Source organism: Diadema antillarum, unplaced genomic scaffold, assembly GCF_040938485.1.
Source record: "Diadema antillarum isolate AM-2024a unplaced genomic scaffold, OU_Dant_1.0 seq00000798_RagTag, whole genome shotgun sequence".
Taxonomy (NCBI): Eukaryota; Metazoa; Echinodermata; class Echinoidea; order Diadematoida; family Diadematidae; genus Diadema; species Diadema antillarum.
This window is the reverse complement of record NW_027271682.1, coordinates 3,329,138-3,353,913: the sequence shown is the minus strand read 5'-3', so window position 1 is coordinate 3,353,913 and position 24,776 is coordinate 3,329,138. Positions and strand designations below refer to the sequence as shown.

General features: G+C 38.3%; 1 protein-coding gene across 1 annotated transcript in view; it reads right to left on the bottom strand.

Annotated features, from left to right (window-relative positions):
* Nucleotides 1-14,316: 14,316 nt before the first annotated feature.
* The window catches only part of LOC139739429 (stimulated by retinoic acid gene 6 protein-like), a 28,382-nt gene continuing 17,922 nt past the window's right edge, over nt 14,317-24,776 (bottom strand). The window contains exons 16-20 of the mRNA XM_071650041.1: nt 24,030-24,149; nt 21,785-21,948; nt 20,857-21,036; nt 18,701-18,766; nt 14,317-15,217 (exon numbers count right to left, since the gene is read on the bottom strand). Of these exons, the coding sequence (XP_071506142.1) occupies nt 14,424-15,217; nt 18,701-18,766; nt 20,857-21,036; nt 21,785-21,948; nt 24,030-24,149 (1,324 nt within the window). The 3' untranslated portion in view covers nt 14,317-14,423. The remainder of the gene's footprint in view (nt 15,218-18,700; nt 18,767-20,856; nt 21,037-21,784; nt 21,949-24,029; nt 24,150-24,776) is intronic.

Below are 24,776 nucleotides of genomic sequence, written 5' to 3'. Positions count from 1 at the left end.
TAGCGCGCTAATTGCATCGCTCTGATCGAGAAAATTTCTCTAGTCCAACTCGGGAAATTTCGGAAATAGCGGGATAATTGGCGAACTAGCGCGCTATTTGATAATGTGAAATCGCCTCAAGAAATTAGCGGGATGCATCCCATCATGCCTAGCATTTTGTGTGTGACCCGAAAGCATGCGCTCTACTGGTATACCCGACATTATTTGCTCATGCTCAGCTGTCGAATTAGCTCCCAAAAAAAATCGGGCTAATTCTCTTCGGGCTGGTGTGAATAGGAAATGAAAGAGCGCGCTAATTTGCGATCACGAAAAATATCTTGGGTTTTCATCGGGCTGATGTGAAAACGCCTAGTGTTCCCAAAAGACTCTCTTCGCCGTAGACACGTCTATAGACTTGTCTGGCTGGTGAAAGAAAGTTTGTCAAGTGGAATGACGAATTCCAAGATGAAATCGTGCGTTCGTGTTCTCAATCTCTGAGTACTGTTCTCAGGCTGCATGCTGAGACGGTAATCTATTCTATCACAAGGATGCAATAGCTTAAACGTCGGTTATTAGGACTCTATACTGTCATCTTACACGTACATAAAAAAAAACTTACAATTGCAATTGTTAGACGTATGTTTCTCGTATGGACTGGTGTGGCAGCAATCAGGACACACAGTAACAACCTAATCCACGCACAGCTTACATCCACTTAAATCCTAACCAATTAAACACGGCAGCAAAATTAGTCCTATGACATGCTTTACAATGATCTACATTTCTCTGTGACCACGAAACCAAATTGAATGGGGTTTTCTGCAAAATATAGCTATGATGATATATTTCAAGCCCCTGAAGTAGCATTTAGGCAGTTTAATTGTATTGGAACTTATCACTGCGAAAATCTGTTTTTTTATACTATATACCTACCAACCAATGAATTGACAAACATTCTCGGTTACTGTCTGGAATAAATGTCAACACTGGAACGAGAAGGATATGATCAAGTATGCTTTGTACATTAAGCAATACAGGAGTTTGCTACATGATGGTGAAAGCGTGGACTGGACGAACATCAGTCAAAACTGTTACATTTGTTCGTTTCATCTTTTGTTTCAATTCACCTGTAAAGTTTTGCACTAATTGGAAAGATGAATGACAATTAGAAGTAGTTTTATTGGTTCCTGTACAGATAATTGCTAAGTCACACACACACACACAGACAAGCACACACACACACACTGCTACTAAATGATTTTTAGGATACTTTATTTTGCAGCCCCGTGTTGATATGATTATTGCTACTCTGTTCGTGAAGACTGATAAAAAGTGTAGGACGAAGACATGAAGACATAGTTACCAGAATTGATAGAATTAACATTTCTGGTATATCAAATTGTGACCCTTTCAGGATCTGGCTTTTTCATCTTTTACCCTGTCAGTTTTTATTAATCAATTCTTGTCTTAAAGCAGTACACTTCATAAGTTTTTGAAATCTTTCTTATCATTTTCCAAGCATTATCATTTAGTTTGCATTGATAATTTCTCTTTTATCTAATGTCATAAATTTTGCGGTAACGTGCAATTTACTTTTACTTTTTATTATCCTCTAGTATTCCCCTCTTTTAGGAAACTACTGACTTTCAGAGTCACTCTTTGGCCGGAAATCATGTTCGGATGTTAATTCTGGGGTTTTCCTTCTCTGTCGGTTTACCGGTAGTCTCTTCTCAGAAACAGCTTTCATTTAGTTATCATCTGACATCTGTGTCATTTTACCAACGCTGTATCAATAAAATGATGCTGGATAACGTGACCCAGACACCTCTTGGATTTTGTTTTTCGTGGTTCGTTTCTTTTTCTTTTAAGTCATAAGGAAATGTGAGAGTGTAAAGAAAAAACAAGAAGAAACGAAAGCGAAACCTAAAATATGAACTCTGCGGATACTACCCAGAGTTCTGGGTAAGTGGTATATTTTCTAGGTCTTCGCAGATTTGTATATCTCTCAGAACTTCCTGATTCAACTTTCCCGCATGGTCGTGTCGCTTGTGGTGATGACAGTCACGGAGAGTGAGTGATATTCATCGACAGTGGCAGGACCACTGACAGAATCGTGCATTCTTTTGTATCTCACACCTCTACTACAATGGAGCCTCAAAACTACAGCCTAAGGTGTGATAACTGTCAGAGTAATGCATCACCATCACCATCACCATCACCAACAGCCGAGGAGGAGTTAATCGCTTACAGCGCTCGATTAGTCGTCGCTTTGATCGTGCTTGTGACATTCATTGTTGGGGTGGTAGGCAACACGCTGGTCCTGATCGCCGTGGCCGTGTCCCGGAAGCTCCAAACGTCCACAAACGCTATTGTCGTCAATCTTGCCGTGGCGGATATACTCTTTTGTTTCGTCATCCCTTTCCAGGTTACTAACACCCTCAGCAAGAGCGGACCGCTTCTGCATGATAAACTCTGCGGAGTCATTGGGGGAATCGCCATATCTGCCGCCAACGCTAGCGTCATCACGCTGGCTCTTATCGCCGTCAATCGTCTCGTCATCATCACGGCCAAACGGAGTACGTATCGAAGAATCTTCTCTGTCCGTAACGTAGCCATCATGATTGTGTTGTCGTGGCTCATTCCACTTTCAACCAAGGTAATCCCTCAGCTGGCAGGTAAAGGGGAGCTGGGCTACATAGAGGAGCACGGGATTTGCGCGATGGATCTAGGCACCAAATATGCACGTATATACTTAATCATAACAGCTTGCGTTCAAATCTGTTGTTTCGTAGTTGTCGTGGTAGCATACGGGCTGATTTACATCTTCTTGAGGAAAAACTTCTTTGGGAGACACCGCATGCCGCCGACTACGCCAAGCGCAGCCAGCATCCCCCAGCTGCTGATGTCACAACCGACCCAGGAGAACCAGACTGACAACAGACAAAACGCTCAAGTAGGAAGGGAGCTGCCTTCAAAGCGTGAGATTCAAATTACGAGAAATTTCTTTTGGGTCATCTTCGGATTTTTCGTGTCTTTCGTCCCCTACGCAATCACAGTCGTTATTCCACACAATAATAAGGCACTTTTCTTCATGAATCTCTTTTTGTGTGCTTCCAACTTCATCAACCCGCTCATCTACGGCTTCAACCACCCACATTTCCGGGTCGTTTTCAGGGCTCTTCTTCGACGCGACTTCGACCAGATAACAGAGCCGTCACCCTGGCTTCGAAAGCTACGGCAGTCATAAAGCATATATGCACCCCCAATATGTCGGACTTTTTGGCACATATCTCTTTGGCACACTGCAAACTTGTCATTCCATTTGACTGTTTGTCCTATTGACAACAATAGATCAGAAATTATTTTTACAGTACACCATATTCGAAATCGTTAAAATTGATCACATGAGCTCACATGAGCAATTGCGAAATATCTGTTCAACAAAATTCTTTTGTGACCCGTTTCCCAGTTACCCTGTTGAGTGAATAAATTGGGGTCGAAAAATTGAACAAAAAAATAATGCGTCCAGAAATCGAAAGCTGATAATATACGTTAACTCCTTCCTGTCTGCGTGGCAAAGTTTCAATTATACCGTAATATCCTGGTCATTTCGTTTTCAAGCTAGGAAGCATGTTAAACCGGTGTGTGTTCAAATGTTCTACTGTATTGAAATGCTCAGTCTGAAATATTTTACTGAATCTCAGCTTGAAAATCGAATTCTAAATATTGTGTTTCTGTAGAGCCCGAATTTCTCCTGCTTCTTAGTATTCTTCTTCTCTGTTTTTTTTTTTTTTTTTGTAAGTGAGTTGATTTGGGACAAATTGTATATCTTTCCGTAGCTCAGGGTTTGAAGAATGAAATAAATGCCACAATCAGAAAAAAATCGACGTTTGGCAACTTTATCAGGCTTCACAGCGACGGGCACAAATTATTTTGCACCTGTTCTAAATGTTCTATAATTTTTGAGATACCATGCATCTGCAGAGAGACAAAAAGTCTATAAGTCCTCCATTCATTCCCATTACTGTGATGGAGTTGATAATTGTATTGATTATTATTGTATTTTTATTTTTTATTCCTTGAGCTATATGTGCTTGACGCGATTCAACTCCTGTCTGCAGAAAGCTGTGAATAAGGCTGTTTCTTCTTCTTCTTCTTCTTCTTCTCGTTCTTCTTCTTCTTCTTCTTTGTGGGGGGGGGGGGGGATGGTATGATCACATTGGTTATTGTTAGTCCCAGACAATATTGACCGTAAGGGACGATAATATTTGATATAAAAGATCCACCCTGTCTAGCCCTGGTCTTAATTCCGTCAGACCTTTAAGGCCTCTATGCAGAGTAGACTCCAGTTATAGCGAAGTTTTCTTTCGTTGTTACCGAATAAATAAGCAATTAATATAATCACTAGCGGATAATGTTGCGGGCTGAATTTTTACTTCGTTGTAACCGGAATTTCGTAATAACCGCATTCATAATATGACGGGATTGCACTGTATACAGTCTAAGGAGTATGGATCAGCATGGCTTCAGTGTTGCAAGGCCATGGACCTTGGCGTGTGAACCTCTGTAGGTCAGGCTGTTCTTATCAACAATTCTAATGAAAAGTTATGGCAACTGCCAAATTGAATGAGCGAGTACCTCGCCTGCACTAGTAAATTATCGTATTATCGTAAATTATCGTAAGATGTCAAATAACTAAAGTGCCTCCGTGGTCTATGCAAGCAATTAAACAAAAAAAGAGCGTCTTTTTTTAAGTGGATATATCTTGCAAATAATACTTAATTCAAAATCGTCCTCCACACACATATTGTTGTCTGTAGTACATTATTGCCCCCTTATATTTAGCTCTTCTACTACTAGTAGTGTTTGAATTAGAGAAAGGAAGGTAGATCTACTAATCATCTGCGAGTTTAGATGATCAAGAATATAGATGATTTAGGTAGTAGTCCGTGAGAAACGCATACCAAATGATTATTTAAAAGATTAACTTTATCTCTTGTTTATCTCTTGCTGTCTTCACCCGACTGTGCAGGATGATATGTAATTTCTCACGAGTTTGAGCTGTTTTAGCAAAATCTGTCAAATGATGTAATGATGATAATCATCATTCCATCTGTAACAATGATGATAATTATTAGTGCTATTGCCATCTTTATCATTGCAACAATGATAACAACACCATCAATAAAGTCCTCTTGACAACATGTTCCATCACGAAATTATCAAGACTCCTTATTGTGATCACACAAACTAGTGGTAGTTCTGGATTTTCAAGGATGTATTCATATCTATAAATCTTTCAGTTTGTCACTGCTTTATCCTCGTGCTTTGTATTTTAGGCTTTTGGATTTTGTATTCCGTGACAAAGAAAAAAAAAAGAAAGTGACACTTTTATGAATGTGGTATCTAATCTATGTCAATCGCAAGTTTTGGATGCATACGTTCAGCCAGGGTCACTTCAATTGAATGACTCGACATACTATAGTAAGACTTTCTTCTTCTTTTTTTCAAAAAGGAGAGCTTCCTCAGCTACTGGAAGAAGGTGCAATGGTTTGTGTCATAGCACACATGACACTAGTACATGAAATACGTTTCTCTAATAAAATGAATGATGTTCGCAATAATCGCAGAGAGGTAAACCTATACGATAGCAAGGAAAGGAGAAGATGATTTGCTTTGGCGTTTCCTCGTTGTTTGGATTACTTTGTTTATTTTTGCCATGAACTCTTCACACGATCTGAAAAAAATATGTATTTTTCCTTCTACCGTTTCTTTGAACTGCCCCGCCATTAAGATGGTGACTCAAGATGGCCACCGTCATCGTTGGAAATAATCCCGACTTCATTGCCGTGTTATCTCTTTGGGATATTATATCTGACGATTGTACTAGCCGACAAATCGTCGTTTCTATCATATCGCTATTCATTTAAGTCATCGGCGCAGTCGGAGGTCAAATTCAAGTTGATTTATTTCATTTCCAACAAACAAATAATTAGAAATACGATGAAACACTCGTATATACAGATGTCAGGAAATCAGTACCACAATGCGATGAACAGAATATCATTGACAAAGAGATAAAGGTGAATTATCAAAAGAGATACAAATAAATGTTACGTCACTGTGGTAAAGGCAGAAACAAAATTGCTGGAAATAGAGGGGACTGCTAAAAAGCAGAGCTTGTAGAATGCAGTCCCCTCATAAAAAAGTATGATTGGTATACTTAGGCCCTACTATTTACCGTGATCGCAAGCTCTCGGACTCTAGGCGTCGACGAACGCGTCCTCGGTCACTCTTGCCGTGAAGGAAGCCTCACCTTCCCCGCCCTAGCTGTCGTTCCAGGTCGGTGGCGTCCGCAGCGACAGTGGACCGCCATTGCCCGAAGCTCTCTGCGTCATAATCGCTGGAATTAATGTGTCTCATTTCGCTATCTAGAATCACCAAAGGCATAGTCATAAGGAAACTTTGAATTAAAATGCTAATCAATATCTTCAAATTGTTTATTTTGTGCATAACAGATTCACGACGGCAACAGTGAAATGATACTGATAGACATATATTGTTAGAATATGGATCGGAAGTGAAAATTATCTAGTTTATTCTATAGAATTGCACATGCTCATATGAAATTTTCTTCAGCATGATCTTGAGTCTCGCAGGAGTTAAGTTGCAAGCGGAACCTTTCCTTTTTGACATCATATCGCATTTCGCGTAAGCCTACATCTTATTATGTCTTAAACAGTTTAGTGAAAACCTGAATATGTACAATTATAATCCCTACATTTAAGAAAAAAAGATCAGAACAGTCTTCACATCAGTACATGGCACCCGTTTATTTCGAACGTGTAATAGTTCCTCTGGAAGAGTATGCTAATAGTTTCTTTTGAACGAACAGGTATATTTAGTAGTTTTATAGTTTTCTTTTTCAATATGCGATACAAATCTATAATTCACAGCAATAATCCAGTTGACTAGAGTAACGTATCATTAACAGGAACATGATAATTACAAACATATTTTTGTGTAATTAACAAATGTATCACCTACAAACATTATGACCTTTTTCATTTTTATGCACATTTAACATAATCTCGGTTTGTGTGATTATTCTCTGGCGCATAAAGAAAAATTAAACTGGATGTAATTTATTTAGGTTCCTCTTTTCAATGACAGTTTCTACAATTTCATTTCATTTCATTTCATTTCCGACGAAAGTACACAATATGACAACTGCATAATTACAAACAAAGTAAAGTACAATGTAACTTTTGCATGTTCAAACGAGATTTAAATGCACGTCATTTGTTTACAATGAAACAAAACATGCTTTAGATGAAGAAATGCATGGACAAAGTGCAACTGAATCATAACAAAGAACAAGTTTTTGTTTTGAGTTTGGCTTAATGTACGAAATGCTAGAATCGAGAAGAACACTATGTCTGTGAAAAAGATAGCATGTTATTTCTGAGCAATATATATATATATATATATATATATATATATATATATAGGTGTGAGTCGTGTGTCTTCAGCTAATGATGTATATATATATATATATATATATATATATATATATACACATATTTAATTTTGTTCTAAACATTGTATTTGCAGTACTAGAAATAGCCATAATAATGTCACAATAGAGGAATGCATTAAATACATTTTCATCCCAGATGAAGGGGGAGGCCCCGGAAAATTCGGATTTGGATTAAAATCATGCAATTGGCATTTAATGCATTCCTCTACTGTGACATTATTGTTATTTCTTATATAGACATATAGATATATATATATGAGGACCTTGATTAAGTAGGTATGTACAGTCATATGAGTATCAGAAAGGGAGAGAGAGAAAGAGAGCGATAGAGTGGAAGGGAGAGAGAGCGGAAGACATGGAGAAGGAAATGAGTATCATACGGAAACAACATGTGGTTTCTCTTTTTGTCCAATTCAAGAACAAGCTTTGGTTGATGACATATCTACAATCATACTCTCAAAACAAAACCACATAAATGACATAAGCATTTATCCCTTTGTGTACTTTCTCGGGAATGCTTTACTTCGTGATAAGTGGAGAGAATAGGCGAGAGTTCCGTAGAATATTATTCCATTCCACGTAACCCAAGTGCCGTGTCACACATCAGATTCACAGAATCCAGTGCGAAAGTAAAAATTAGAACTATGTACAGTAGGGTGAAGCTGTTTACAAAGTAACCGCAGTAACCTTAGCAAAACCCATATCAGCATGGTATGCATAATCTTTAATTTTCCTCAAACAATATTATATTCTGCGCTCCTTTTGTATGGAAAAAATTGTGGGTCATTCGTTCATTTTTATACAAAATACGATAGCATGATCCTTATTCAGTTTCAATACAAAAACCCACAAGTCAATTCATACATGTATGTGTATATTGCACGACCAACATGCACTTCCGCACCCCTAACCAACTCACATTAACTTTTTCTCTCCATGTTGCCTCTTAATTAAAAACCACTGTTTACCATTGGAAGCAGTGATTAAAATGTTTGAATTATCACATTTCATGCACAGTTATAGGTCAGTTGTATCACAAAACACCCTACCATATAAAGAATTGGCAATAAAGCTGCAAATATAAAGAGATATCACTAATAATCTCTCAATAAACCATAACTGTATTGACGGTTTATTCTAGAAACGATTTTGATAAAAACCATTTTTCACATTTTGTATATCTAACAATACTTACATTGATTATACTGATCAAAAATTTTATGTTGGTTGTTTCTATCCCTTACATTTTAGAATTATTTTGAAGCACTAAAGCTATTTTTTCCATCTGCAGATGATAGATAGTGGCTTTAAAGGTTGTTTAGAACTCCTTTTCATTCAGTTTTTGATCATTCTTAGAATTAGGGCTGAATGTTTTAAATGGTTAGTTTCAAGAGCTGCAGTAGGAGCTTGAGAAGACGACCCCTTCCATATTTCAACTTGGTAAGACTACTCTGTTCTATTTTGTCTATTATCATTATGACATGATTCATGATATTGTTCTATGTCGTACTGTGTTGTTATGTGCGATTGTACCGGATTATGTTTTGTTTTTTGTTTTTTTTTTCAAATTATATGTCAACGCACTACATCTTGATATTCTTGCCTTTAAAAAAATATAGTAATTAAATCAACCAAACCGAAGGAAATGTAATAAAAAAACTTGTATCATGTATCTCCATCAATCAGGGTGTTTTTCCATATTCGCATTCTCTCTGTCTTCGTCACTATTTCTTCGGTATTTCCCCTAGTCACAAAGTTTACCATGGCTTTATTCATACATTGATACAGGGAAACTGTGAACACAACATGGTTCCGTACTATTCACTACATAGACGCACTACCGACAGTATTTTTTTTTTAAATTATGAGATCATTACTCGCAAAGCAATTAGGCTTTCTTTTTTTCGGTTGGCCATCAGTAATCTAGACAGTCGTGTGTTCAATGTAATTTGGTCGGATTCACCATAGAATGTGACATAGTGTTACCGGAAGCCATGCATCCGCATGCAATATACAGCTAGAAAGAATTGAAGTATTTCGCGATACAACTCTATCTGACTATCTGAGTGGGCTGAGTTCAATCAAATGAAGTTCCCCGTTATCCTGTGGCCTCCCGCGCCCTTTTAGAATGATTATTATTTCGCTATTTGTGGGCGATGAAAAATTTCTGTACAATACGTCGTCCCAAAAATCTCTCCCTTCTTTCTCTTTCTCTCTCTCTCTCTCTCTCTCTCTCTCTCTTCCTTTGTGTCACACACACACACACACACACACACATACACACACACGCATACATCATGTACACTCACTCCTCTTCCGTACATACTGTGATAAAAAAAGAAAGATCCTGGAAAAAGTATGTACATCATTTACAATTCGTTAAGAAACTCACTCAAAATCATCTATTTATCGACAATGATGAGAAAAAAATGGTAGGTTTAACGTGCACATTTCACAAAATATGCAAGGCACATGAGCAACTGGTAGTCGTACGACAATGTAGGTATTGAACTGTGGATCGACACAGATGTGACGTGTAATAGCGCATTGAGCTGGTTAGTGAGTTTGTGTAGAAATAGATAAATAATGTGATTCAAATGAAAATATTATAGAAAGCGAAGTCGAATAAACATAAACAGTTTGTCCGGAAGAAGTATATCTGAATTTGTGATCGTTCATGCATTTATACCTAGGGAAAAGATATTTTGCGCAATAACAGGCCTACATGAAGCAGCTAAGCAAAGTCGTGAGGAAAATGTCCTCTTGTAAAGTCAAAGTCAAATACATTTTATTACCAATTCAAGGAACTATAATTCCGCGATCATCATCATAAATATGATATGATCAGAAAATTTAAGAATTAGGAAAATTAGTAGGGGTAAATACCTCTCGTGTACTGTAAATGCAAAGGAGAAAGCGTGATCTTCCCTATAGGAGCGAGGTCTCATTAAAAATAATTTAGATTTAATATGAATGTCAACAGGAGATAATCCTTGCCAACTTGTAAACCCACATTGTTTTGGAAAGCATCCAGTGTTTCCGTTATCCTTTCAATTTCTTTCAAACGCCATACCGGATATTTCACAAAGCTTTCACGATAGCTTTGTAGGGAAAGGTACAAAAGTAAAGTCAAATATCAAACCATCAGACTCCTCATTCGAATGCCATGATGCTTGGTGAAAAGCAGAAATTGGCAAGCAGTATAGGTAGAAATAACGAGAACAAGTTCGAGAACATAATACTGATTGATTTTATTACTGTAACATGTAACAACCATGTAACATTAACTTTGTAATATTATGCGCGGACAAATTTCTTACAAGTATCTCACTTTATTTTAGTCTCCACTCTCATATTTCTTTTTGATGTTTTATATTAATATAGATCATAATGATTGACCTATGTTACTCTATATTGCATTCTAATATTGCTTTATAAAAGAAATAAACTGAGCTGAACCGAGCGAACATTCAGCTGGCGATATGTAGGCAAGGGGAAGAATGGAAATAAGGTTCCAAGCACTCGGATTACAGGAAGCATGGGAAGCCTATAGTGGATTGGAAAATAATGATTTAATGTACTAGGACATTAAAGGGACGTACTGCTAATTTCAGTGCCAACCAAGAGGCCAATCTTCATACACAGACTGACGTATGATAGTCTGATGTCAATGACGCCAAATAAAACTTTGTGAAAACTGATAGAGATTTTCATAGTGAATGCAAAAATATGAAGCAACTTCGTACCTGGGATGTGACCTTATAACGCATTCCATTCTTCTCGAAAAACAAGGATCTAATATCCGGTCATCAGCATTACCCACGTTTCGAAAATGGTTAAGATTGTATGTAACCTATTTATTGGCATATTGGGCTGTAACAAGAAACGTCGCAGTGACCATGATGACCGGATATTGGTTTCATTTTCTTTATCTCTCCACAGTGAAATTCACTATTCTTTCTTTCTCTCTCTGTATATCTCTCTCTGTCTCATTTCAATTCTCCTTTCCCCACTGTTCTGTCATCGTACTGCTTAATTCTACGGAGCCGGGAAGGGACAAGTGAAAAAATTGTATATCATAAAAACGAGATAACAGTACCTTAAATTGCTCCATAACCTCGCCCCTGATTCGCTGTTTTCCAGGACTCAGTTTAGATCTCAGTCTTATTACAATCTCCGCAACGATAATACCACAATTGTTCTCCAAAAACCACGAACCAATTTTGTAAGAAAAAGTGCACTATACTCAGCTTCTAAGCTCTTTAATGATCTCCCTATAAGTCTTAGGACAATTAATGATATCAAATTATTTATTACAGAAATAAAGAAAAGAGCTGTATGATTGCAACAATTAATATTCAATTTATATCAAAGTGCTAGTTTTGTACATTCAAATATTTGCTCACAGACAGGTCTGTCAATTCATCTGACCACCCCCCCCCCCCCCCCCCCGTCTCGTTAAACGCTCGTTCACCATTTTGAAACGTCTTAATCTGTTTGCACTGTGTTATAATGATTGCCCATTTTTCAAACCTTTGTTTATTTCTGTATAATTCTTTTCCTCAGTTTTCATTTTGATTTCTTTTGTTCATTGTACATACTTTTCATGTTACACGTTTCTGATTACATTTTATTCATTGTAAATCTGTTTGCAAACATACGCTTTGTACATATGTATTAAATGCTGAAAACCAGCTAACAGCTGAAAGCAGGATTTTATCCGTGATGAAATAAAGTCAATCAATCAATCAATCATAGCGAGATGCTCATTAAAATGACATAATATCCCATCAAAATGACATAATTTATCGTTTTAATGAGATGGTTATGTCATTAAAATCACGTAATATCTCATTAAATGAGATAAAAGTACTTTTCGCATGTCCCTTCCCGGGCTCCGTATAATTCTAATCAAACGAACGAAGAAATAGACAGGAAACTATTGTTTGCTTCTGTGTGTAATCATAATGTTGATATCACATCTTCGTACGCGGGCTGCGAACACAACAGACTTACTGACTTGACGATAATTTTCTACACGACGTTGGCATAATGCTGTATGCTCAACAAGAAAAGAGCGGGATATAATTTAATGTATAGAGTCTGGACTAATATGGCATGCGTGGCGCCTACAAATCATGACACGGGTTTCATTGAGTACCCAACACGGCAATGGGACAACGACTTCAAAAGGATTCAGTTCTTCTTCGTGCATATACAATGCACTTCTCTCGTAAAATGGCGATTTATCATGTTCTGTTCCCATAAGTTTCACTGTAATGATGTCCAACCGACAGCTGGTGGTGTTCAAAACAAGTATTTTACTCTCGTGATAAAAACTTTACGTAATTTGTGATTTTGAGGAAACAATGAATGCACATATGCATTGATGAGATTACGTTTAAAAATCTACGAGTAATAATGTGTGTTTTTAATTTCTAAAACAGGGGGACGTGAACGTTGACTTTAATGACACTCTGGTATAAGTCTCTAGCACGTACGTAGTGGCTGTACTATGACATTCACCAAGACTCTCCCATAAAGTAACCCATTAACACACGGTCAAAAATTTTAGTACAGCTCCAACAATAACAAAAATATACATAGTTATGTGAATGCACAAACACACAGCGCTAAGACAACGCTGCAAAAAACAACAACAAACAAACAAACAAACAAACCACAAATAGTACGTGACCATATGGACAGAGATGATTATGTTTATATATCATCCAACTTCCTAATTTTGATATTTACTTTTGATTTTACGAGCACAGGAATCATCTTGACACTATGATTGGATTTCAGGGAGCCTTTCTAAATTCCTCACAATATTCAAGTTGAATTCAGAGTAAAATAAAATATACAGAATGGCAAAGGCTAATCTAAATCTGACCTGAAATACCAAAGTTGTGGAATTTAAGAGTTTCACAAATTTTATGATAAGTAGTGATACATTAAGGTATAGCGACCACATAAATAGCTTAAAGGGATGGTACAGTATTGGTGAGGATGAAAATTGAGCTTTTTAACATTTTGCGAGATACCAAGAAAACACTTATGATATAGTACAGAGCATACCATTTTAAGAGGAATTCAAAGTTTATTTGACGAAAATCGGGTTTGGAATGAGTGAAACATCCAAAAACAAAGTAAAACAAAGCGATAGTAATAAAGTGTGGGTCCCACACTTTATTAGAATCGCTCTTTTGGGGACATCTCAGCCATTTCAAAACCAATTTTCATCAAATAAACGTTGAATTCCTCACAGAATCACATGCTCTTTCATATATCATAAGAGGTTTCTCATTATCTCACCAAAAATGTTAGAAACCTGAAATTAGGTATCAACCAAAACTATACGATCCCTTTAAAGGAGGTGATAATATCACCGTCGTACAAAATCTCCCACTGAAACTGTTTAAGAAACTTTTACCTTTCCGTACGTCTGGATTTAAGTTGAAAATGGCGGTTATCTTGAAGATGGGGGGAGAAAGTAAACTTAATGTACCTTTTGGGCAAAAAACTGCACAAACAGCCAAATTTCATGACGGAGTAATAAACAAGGTTATTGAAATGTGTAACATTGCATTGTGGGGATTGCTCCCCCCCCCCCCCCCCCCACCCCAACTTCCTTGGAACTCAAATATTCCATCTGTTGCTTGAACACGAAAAGTTTGGTGTAACAGCCATACTCTTTTTTTTAAATTATGTAATAAAGATAAAGATTTTAATACAAACATGTGCGAGTGTGTGAGTGTGTGTCCATATAGACAACGTTTTCCTGTAATGTGCACGTTTTTCAGTTGTACTACTCCTGAATCTAAAAGCCTGCATGGACTATTATCAAACAAAGCGTTCTCTTCAAACACCACAAATACAACACTGTCAAACGATTCTATTTCTAGGGAGGATTGGTGTCAATCGGGTCATCGATGGTGGGTTCTGAGGTCTCTTCGAATCTTACGTGGACTCCATCCTCCTCCTGCATGTCGACGAGCGATGGTTCGTCTCCGGACCTCCTATTTCCCATCGGATCGTCGCTGGGAACGACCTCCTCCTCGGTGGGCGCGGCGACCACGCCGCTCGTTGACGTGACGTCGCTGTGACGAGAATTAGAGCTTGTTCTATCTGTGCCAGCAGTAGGAACAGAATTGACTGAATTCTCCACATTTTTCACATCAATCTTTTCTTTCCTTTCACTACCGTGACCTGCACTGGTAAGGGTACCCTCTTTTGGGGCGCCTGTGTCTCTCTCGTTTGAGATTTTCAATGCGATTCCCTTTTCATCGTTCGCTTGATGAACGTTAACAGGTTTATCCTCCACAGCGTCCACCACCAGCTTCGTCTTGTCGAAATTGTGCGCGTCTTCGTCCGTCATCTCCTCGCCGTGGTCGGACATGTCGTCCATGAGCTCGCGATTTAGTGCCGCCGCTGCCAATCTGTTGGCCATCTCGCGCTCCGCGTACAGCAGCGGCGCTGACTGCACCCTCGGACCTTTGGCCACGGCGGCCTGCGAGCGCTGGAGAACCTGCTGCCGGTGGGGCAGCAGCGTGGCCACTTTGAGGATGCGCTCCTCCATTTCCTTGAAGGTGATCTGGCGGGAACGCTTCCGGGTATGCAGGAGAGACGGGTTGAAAAGGAGCGTGTATGCCAGCTGCCACCTCATCACTGCACGTGCGTGGGGGGAGATGCTCTCTGCAAGACCACATGGTAAAAAAACAAAGGAAATTTCAAATGGATGTTGTAATTAACTCTCTGTTGCTTGATATACTTTACGTTAGTAGCGTTTAGACTTTATCCGGCAACGCCAGAAAGTCAATAGTCACTGCAACAGGTTGAATGCTTGACTACTGAATTGTTCCCTGATGACCAGTCTCCGTGAAGAGTCACCGACGTGTCTTTGAAACTGATGTTTTATGAACTACTGACGGAACGAATGAGCTAATCACAATTGGCTAACCACTATGTGATATACCAAGGCAGTCGAAAACTGGCTGTTCGGACGCATCATTTCCAATGTGATATGACCACGTGCTAACATGTAAGAAATGTAAACTTGCATTTTCTATAGCGATAATGAAATCGTCACATACTAATCAACAGCTGCTACAAATGTCAAGGTAGTGCTGATGAGAACGATTGTCATGGCATCGACATTGTAGGAGGGCTCCTTACACCACTAATTACTCCCAATAAAGCAATGATAATCAATCGAGTCTCTACAGTAATTATGACATTACAAGAGTAGATATGTGAATGTATGTATATATACATGTATACATGTAATATGTGTGTGGGGGTGCGTGGGTGCGTGATGATGGTACAAAAATTCATTAATCTCAATGCTATCACAAAATAAACACTGTGATGATAACACAATTACAAAATAGATAACAATGATCACAACAAGGATACAAATAATAATACTAATGCTACTACTACCAGTACAGTAGTAGTAATACTGACAATCATAGTTGAAATGTTAATATTGATTGTCATGACCACAATTTCATGTTCTCGTCTACAATAGTTTATGGTATGATTCCTCACACTGTGAAAACATGATGATTCTAATACATACACTGAACGTGATCTCAACAAATGCACTTCCGCACTGCAAATTTATTACTAAAAAAAAAATATATGTGTTTTTAGAGTCTTTAAAGGCCACTCTTCAATCTATATACCCATTTAAAAATTACCTTGAAATGAATCACAGTTCATCAATACTCTCAACACGACAAGAGATGTATAAAGGATATTTATAAGTAGGCGGTAGCCATGGCGACGCAAAAATAAAATATGCTAAATAGAGTACACAGGTGTGATGTTGTAGGGATTCATCGCTATGGAAACTGGTTCTATAAACATCCTCACCTGGCCGGAGCGTTTATGTGCGCACCTGGTTCCAACCCAAGGTATAACAAAAGACTGTGAAAACGTCACTTCGGTACTCTATCGGGAGCATTTAAAGGTTACAGTGATGGCCGAAGACTTCTTACATTCGTAATTACCACGAAAAATGTATGATGCATATCTCATTTGCGTGCATGCCCATTGCCTGCTGCCGCTCAACAAAACAACTACAAATGCCGTCAAAAAAAAGGCCGGACACAGTAACACTGCTGCTCAAATCTCTCAACACTCGCTTCCACATGTTACACGCGCGCAATAACTTCATTCAGGTTACAAAATGGCAGAGAATTCTACTGTTTAGCACATCTGTTATCAGTATGGTAAATACTAAAAGGAAATGGTTATAAACATCAGATCACTGTGTATGTGTGTATGTATGTGTGTGTGTGTGTGTATGTGTGTGTGTGTGTGAAAAGATGCCTGTCTATTGTGTTGGGTTGAAGTGAGATGAGATATTGTAATTGCTTATACTAGCTCATATATATCACCAAACGGAAAAGGTATATAAATTTTGTGCCATTGGTTCTTGCGGCTATATACGGTATTAGCTCAGATATTTCTGTTTAAGATAGCGTTTTTGTTGTCTTTTTTTTTTTTGGGGGGGGTCTATAACTTTCCATGTTCAAACTAGTGTACAATTCCAAAGACATTAACTCGGGCAACCAAGGAATTGTTACAAATTTGTCCTACAATTATTGTTTTTTAGGCTGCGGCTCTCTGTAAAGCTGATCACGTGGTTAATTCCAAACCAAACGAAAGGGGAGAATGACCTGGGATTTGAACTCATTCATTCTGTTATTCGCAGTTAATGACTTAAGCTATGCTTCTACAATACAAAACGGGTCTACGACAGTTCTTTAATTTCACCGGATTATTTGAAGCTCAACAATGCCTATTTGTCTAATTGATTTCAGTTGCGTAATTGAACCAATACGTATATACTGTTATGGGCTCGGAGAGGGCGATTTAGAATAATATTATAATATTGACTGGAGCAATAATAATGGTGATGTTGAAGAAGATGATGATGAATAGGTGCCGGATTCATGACATTCAATGCTCATTTATGATATGAATATACAACGTGTATTTATGATAAAGTGTGATTATTGAAATTGCACGGGGACAGAAATAAGATGATATCGATGAAATGGAACTGACGCTAATGAAATGAGAGAGAACAATTAGAAAAAGACTCAAAGTGTATTATACCCTATTTAGTAATGAAAACGACATTATGCAGTGAAGTATACATGATTTGGAATGAAGTGTGTTTTAAGGTCATGTATCTAAATGTTGGGGTGTCCTTAATCAAAAAAAAAAAGAAATAGGTCAGCGTATGAGAAGGTCTCATGCCACTCTGTGCACATTATATTTTCTTTCTCGTCTTTCTCTCCTGCGTTATATATTTCTTCTTTTCTTATCTTTCTTCTCATTTCTAAAATCTAAACATTTTCCTGTTCTGTTACTCCCTTTGTCTTCTTTATTTCAATATTCCTCCTTCTCATTTCTCTTCTCCTGAAGGAGAAATGAGAAATTCATCCATTTCTCCTTAATCCTTCTTTTTCTTCCGTGACTTGCTGTCATGACATCAATTTCTTTGAGATGGGTAAAGCATCAAAAGCAAGATATACTGAATATCTTATTCCTTGATGCGTTAACTGAATATATTTGTTTTAATGATCATCATAATAATGATTATATCATTTTTGGCAGTAGTGTTATCATGAATGTTATTATCGTTGTTACTGTCATTATTATTATTATTATTATTATTATTATTATAATCATTATTATTGTTATTGTTATTATCATTACAAATATTATCATCGCCATCATCATTATTGTGGTTTGTTTGTTTTTTCTTTTTTTTTCTTTTTTTCTTATTTTATTTTAATATTATTATTATTATTTTTTTTTTTTGGGGGGGGGGGGTTGCAATTTACTTCACAATTGTCAAGGTAGGAAGCGTGATCGTGATTCCAGTCATACAGGATACAGCTGAAAGAGAAAGTGAATGAAACACATAATGGGTTGCAGGTGATTGACACCAAGGACAAAAATTCTAAATCGGCACGTAAGTTTTGGAATGATGAATGGCTTTGCAATATTGGTGCGAGTTGGTTGGTGACTGAGGAGGAAAAGAAAAAAGACACGATGATATTCGTCTCTAAATTGAAAGAGAAGTGATGCGTGACTAGGTCGTGTCCTGTGGCGGTGAAAACACTGATGACGTCACGAAAGCGAAACGACTAGACTTACTCCCCAGGGTACTAGAACGGTTATTCGTACTCCCGTAGTCGACTACGGCATATGTCTTGGACCTCCCTAATACAGCGACAACACAAACAAGGAGGGGAAGAGAAAGAGAAAGAGGGTAGAGTAGAGAGAGAGCGATAACTATACATTACGGTATGGCACATTCATGCAAAGCGCTTTTGGAAAGCAATGATTTCAACTAGAGCGTGGGAAAACTGAAAGGAGAGGTTGATATATGTATATTAGAAGCAAGTGAAACAATGACACTTTCGTTTATATGCGCAGTGTATTTCACTATGGGTTCGATAATAAGTAAGGCCGCAAATATGTCGCAAATTGCTAAAGTATAGGCAACTGGGAAATTTGATACTGGTTGTTTCCTCTATAGTCTACGTGGAATCATTTTGATTGTAATCGTGTAAAACCGCATCACATCGCCTTGACTGTCATTTACGATGGCGCGCATTTGTATTCCCTACAACTTATACAACTGGAATTTGTGTGTCGTGATTAAACACCTCACATGTCAATGTAATACATATTAGAGCATGTCGCACTTCCGTTGTTATTGGCAACAGTCAGCTTCCATGACAAATGTGCCTCATGCTGCTAAAGCATGATACGTGAATCTATGAAACAACAACTTTTCAAGCGTTTTTAAAACAGACAAACAAAATGTCTCCTCGAATCACAAGAGTAGCCGGCTGGTACATGTTTTACCGAGAAGTTTAAAGGTACAATGCAATGAAAATTCACGTTGACTTGTGTTGACATTATACAGTGTACCCGTATTTACATATTCATTTGCCAACATAAGTGACTTTAAGGGTTATCATTACGAATCAATCCAAGTAAAGTGAACATGCATTTGCATTGAATAGTCCCTTTAAGTACACCGATGGTAGGTCTTCCTGCGTACACAGAAAGTCATGATGGTGTTTATCGCCAACGTGCATAATGTTTTATTAAGAAGATTCTGTTTTCATTTTCTTTGTATATATCTGGTCCTTTTCATACAAGTAAGAAGATACTAACAGGTGTTATCTGTCGCTTTTGATGAAGCTGTATCACCAATATTATCGCGTTACGTAAAATAAACCATACACATACACACAGAATATGGGGTCTACTGCATACAAACATTACTACAGTTTGTACTAAACTCAGCGGTGTGAGGGACAGAGAGCGTCGTTCCAAGCTTTGTAAGAACAGTGCGTCTCTAAGTCCTCTTTTAGGACGTCGTTATTTAGAGCTTACAAAACATCTTGAAACTTTGAATTTGAAAAGTTTATAGCACTGCCCAGTCTGCCGATATCATTGCCACAAAGAAATAGTGATATTGCGCCTGGTTATAGACACACTAAAAGCTCTGAGGGGGTTTGACAGACTGCGATATGCGATCGCGCTTCTCTAAATTTAGTCTCGGCCATTATAAGACAGACTGTCGATAAGTATCTCCTGATTTGTTAGTGATTAGGATACGAGTCGCTGGCGGCACACAATAGCCTGCGGTAAAAACTAGATTCATTTGTCTTAAGATTTATTGATAGCAACCTAATATACTCGACACGGTGGGAGTGCACATTGGCGAACCACCAGAGGCGACTGCACATTGGAAATTAGGCGTAAGAGAGAAATGCTTTCCTTTTCAATGTTGGTTACTTCAAACATTGAGCAGGACGAAAAGGATGCACAATCACCACATTGCTCACTGTTCTCCAAATCGAACTTAACGTGTTGTGCACATGTCGTGTTGAAAAAAAAAGTTTTTATATTTTCTGGAGCTAACAAAACATCCCTATAAAAACACCGACCTTGATCACAGTTATAGAATGATAATTTTAATAAAAAAACCTTGCTCCGACCACTACTGCGTTAACACGAAATTCATAAAATGAAACATTCAAAGTGAAATGTTGATACTTCCAATATGACTAACCAAACATTCTGGCGGTATTGAATACGGCATAGGACTACCCATACTCTAATCTTTTAATAATTATCATTGTACGGGTAGTTTTTATTGTATGCATGACAATCATTATACCAATAATGACAGGTTCATGTTTTCTTTGTGGACAAAAAAACCCCAACAATGAATAGAATTACATTTGTCTTTTCAAATGCAGTATGGAAAACAAAAAAGTTTGTGTGCTCACCAATGTCGTGTTCGATGATCTCATACGTCGCGCTCTCGTCCTCCGGCCCGTTGTGGGCGTGCCGTAATCGAGCTTTCTTGCGGACCACGATCTTGTTGATGAGGATCTGACAGAAGACTACGAGTACGGGGTGGCTGTGGGCGTTGATCATGTTCAGGTTGCCGATGTATGCCAGATAGGCTGCGAGAAACCAGGGCAGGAGAATGTGAGGTTATAGAGGCACCAAGGTAGAACTGTTCCACTACACACACTCAACTATTGTTAATGCTTTCATAAGCCTGAAATATTATAGCCTAACGGCCTATATGTGATTATTGCACATCCATCAATCAATGTTGGAACGCCGAAGCTGAAACTGTCCTCTAATAATGTTCAATTTCATTTTTATTCATTTTAGGGATACCGATCCATACACACTAAAGTTATGAACTTTTTCTAATTGATTGCAATCGGCAATAAAATGAATGGCACTGCTTGACGATTTCATGCATTATTTTAGCGAAAAAAAGCGATAGAGATGGGGGCAGTAACATCAGATGATTGTTCGATTCCCGCCCAGTGCGTACGTCCTTGGACAAGACGTTTTTACCCACTGTGTCCCTCTCGACCCAGGTGCATAAATGGGTACATGGCAATGCTAGGGTAATAAGAATGGCATGGCCTTTTGGTAGAACAGTGGTAAAACTGATGAGGCACCCTAGATAAAGGAGACCTTATTATTTATTACAAAATCGGCTCTCAAGAGAGGACAATACAGTTCATCGTGTTTGCTTTTCATCACGCTGTAGTAGTGCTCACTTGAACATTGAACGTACGCCATTTCTCTCTCTCTCTTAAAATATCATTCATTCACATGGGAACATGTCGCAGTTGACCCTCGCCCACCCCCCCCCCCCTCCTCCTCCTTCCCGACTCCCCGGGTACGTACATTGATCGAGATTCTCGAATCCTCTCATCAGGATGGGACGGTCGATGCGGCAGAGGAGGAAGACGCCGACCACGAGCCCGGTGAGGATGCGGATCACGCAGGACAGCATCCCGACCAGGACGTTGAGGAAGACGAGGAAGTAGGAGAAGGTGTGGTAGAAGTCCCTGCTCGGATGGGAGAAAGAGATGGAGGAAACCACATAGACAGAGAACATTGACTGGTTAAACTAGATTTGGAGTTCATATTGATTTTCACTACAAATACAGAGCCAAAAACCAGAACCGACAATCTTAATAGAAAGACTGCATTAAGGGAAATAGGGCAGAATCTAAAATTCTGCCTAGCGATGTAATAACAGTAACATTTTCCATTAAAGTAATGAACATTTCACAAGCACTGCCTGTTGGTGATTCCTTTTTCCCCTCCTTCTTTTGCAAGCACGGTCACTAAAGTGTCTTGGTCAGACTGATTACACAAATTGCGTTACATAGTTCGATTCATAATACAATGATAAACTGTGTTTACGACAATTGTTTTATCCATGAGACTGCGCTTCTCGGTAATGTTCCTATGGAAGAGGAAATAAACGCAATGTTCCTCGGTTTTGCAGACATATTCCTTCATGTCAGCAAAGTGTCTCCTTAATTCTTCACGTAAAATGCATATTTTGTGTTGAGTCTGGCTAGAAGATAAACGCGCATGCATTGCTTGATCTGTCTTTCCTTTGCCTTTGATTCCAATATAAAAAAAAACCGATAACACCACGTTGTCCCTCGATTATCCGTCTGACAAGAAATCCCATAATTCGCCAATTGATATTGATGTTCTCATCCTTGCCAAGCTGTTTAGGCCGATACTTGGTTCGATTCAGATCACAGCACAAGCTGTCCGCACTGATTCCTTTTGCGGTGATTATGAATGAATCTATGGAAGGCCAAAGTAGAATGACCTTTACGTTCGACCTGTTCGAGAGCTCTCAGGGAGTATCCTACCTCTTGGAATGGCGACCGTGCATAACGATAATTATCATGTATGATGTATAGTCGCAATTCCAAGAGCAGAGATACTCCCTATATGATATATTGTATCAGCTAGAAATTTGAATAATGGCACGTGGTAGAGGGACAGTGCGCTTTAACGTGTTGCAAAAAAACACAACAACGATGACAATGTCCTTTATTTTCATAACAGAATACAAGCTTCGGTTCTATAAGTCTAGTTTTCAGGGCGCCTCATCAGGTTCCCTAATGTACGGATGAAACGACGTGATTTTCCCTTGTCCATACCATCCCGAGTGAATATATGCCCCTGAACTACACTTTCTAGGTCGTTAACATTAGCATGACGGGTTTTAACTCTACCGTCGTGTCCAATTTGAAGATGTCATCCGCTTCCATCAATATGTCCCGCCCAGCCCCCGATCGCTTTATTGGCGCGTTACCTAATCTTCCATGCAACCCAAATCGTTCCGCGTTCAATCTCGAGTGTCTGTAATGTCGTATCCATGTGTTTTTAAGGCATGGAGACGATTTATCTGGGCTCCAATCATAATCATCCAATCTAGCGACGGGCAGAGAGCATCACTTGTTTGGTAGTGCTGTCTGTTCAGCATAATTACCTCGTGAAATATCCCGCTATATATACGCCCATCTCGTGCATCTAATCACGATAATGGATGGCTCTTTTTTTCACCAATCACTGGAGGAGGGATGAGAGACCAGGAGGAGGAGGATTAAGGTGGGCACAGGATGGAGGGGCAGAGAAGGGGAAGAAGAGAAGGAAAATGATGATGAGAAGAAGAAAGAGAGATGAGGAGGAAGCAGAGAAAAGGAGAAAAGATAGCAAAGGATCTCGAGGTAACGAAGAAGAAAAAAATGAAGAAGATGATGAAAAAAATACGATTGCAATTGATCCTAAATGAATTAAAAAGAAATAATAGCATGAGATGGGTATAGTTATATGGTGAATAAAAATGATTATATCGATGTGAGTGAGATGGAGAGATTATAAACCTTAACTGATGGGGCTTTGGCATTTACCAGTTCACCTACTTAGGGTACCAGAATACAGACCAGATATGTATCTTTATTGATGGGAAATTAACAAGTGCTTGTTGTGATCATCACAAGCTAAACTTATTCCGCGAAAATAGAACACGGGTACATATGCAATTTCAACGCACAAAATGAGTAAGAGATTCCAGATAATTGATTGATTATTTTGTTTGTTTTCACTCTTTTCTTACCTGTGTTGGAGCGCCAGGGGTTTGTCAACGTCCGTTGGATGTATGCGTGGTTGGAGGAAGACTCGCCGAGCAAGGAACGGCTGGCTACCAAAGACTAACATGGCGACTGCTAACAAGGGCCTGGATGTGAATGATCGGATTTAAAGATCTTCGTTAACAAATTTAAGATCATCAATTTAGTCACTTTTTATGCATGTCGAAATGGTTATAAGACCGACATTGTTACTTATCAAAGTAATAAGAATATCCATTATCATAATCTTCATTTATTTTAGAAACAGCAAAACTAGCTTGATTAAAAACATTTATCTCTATGTGCGAGGCATTTCTCCATGTCAAAATGTAAGATGATGCGAGATTCCGGCGTGAAAACTGAACATGCTTTGGGTTTGTAAAGATGACTCTTATGTATAGGCATGTTTATAATCTTAAGTTTTTGATACGCTACAGCAGAATCATAACTGCTAGAAGAGGGAATGACTTTTAATTTTCTAACTTGCAAACATTCTTAATACCAAGAAATGCTTTCTTGGAAATCAATGCCGATAATAGTTTATGTTCCCATGACAAACCTAATATCATCCATATTCTACCTACACTAAACTTGTACATCAGTTACTTATATCTGCGTGTCTATCTTTCTATCTATATCTATAAGTATATAATTATAAAGTGTGTACATAATATGTATTCATTAATTTATGTGTGCTTTTTTCTTACCAAGTTACGCAATCATCATCATTGTAT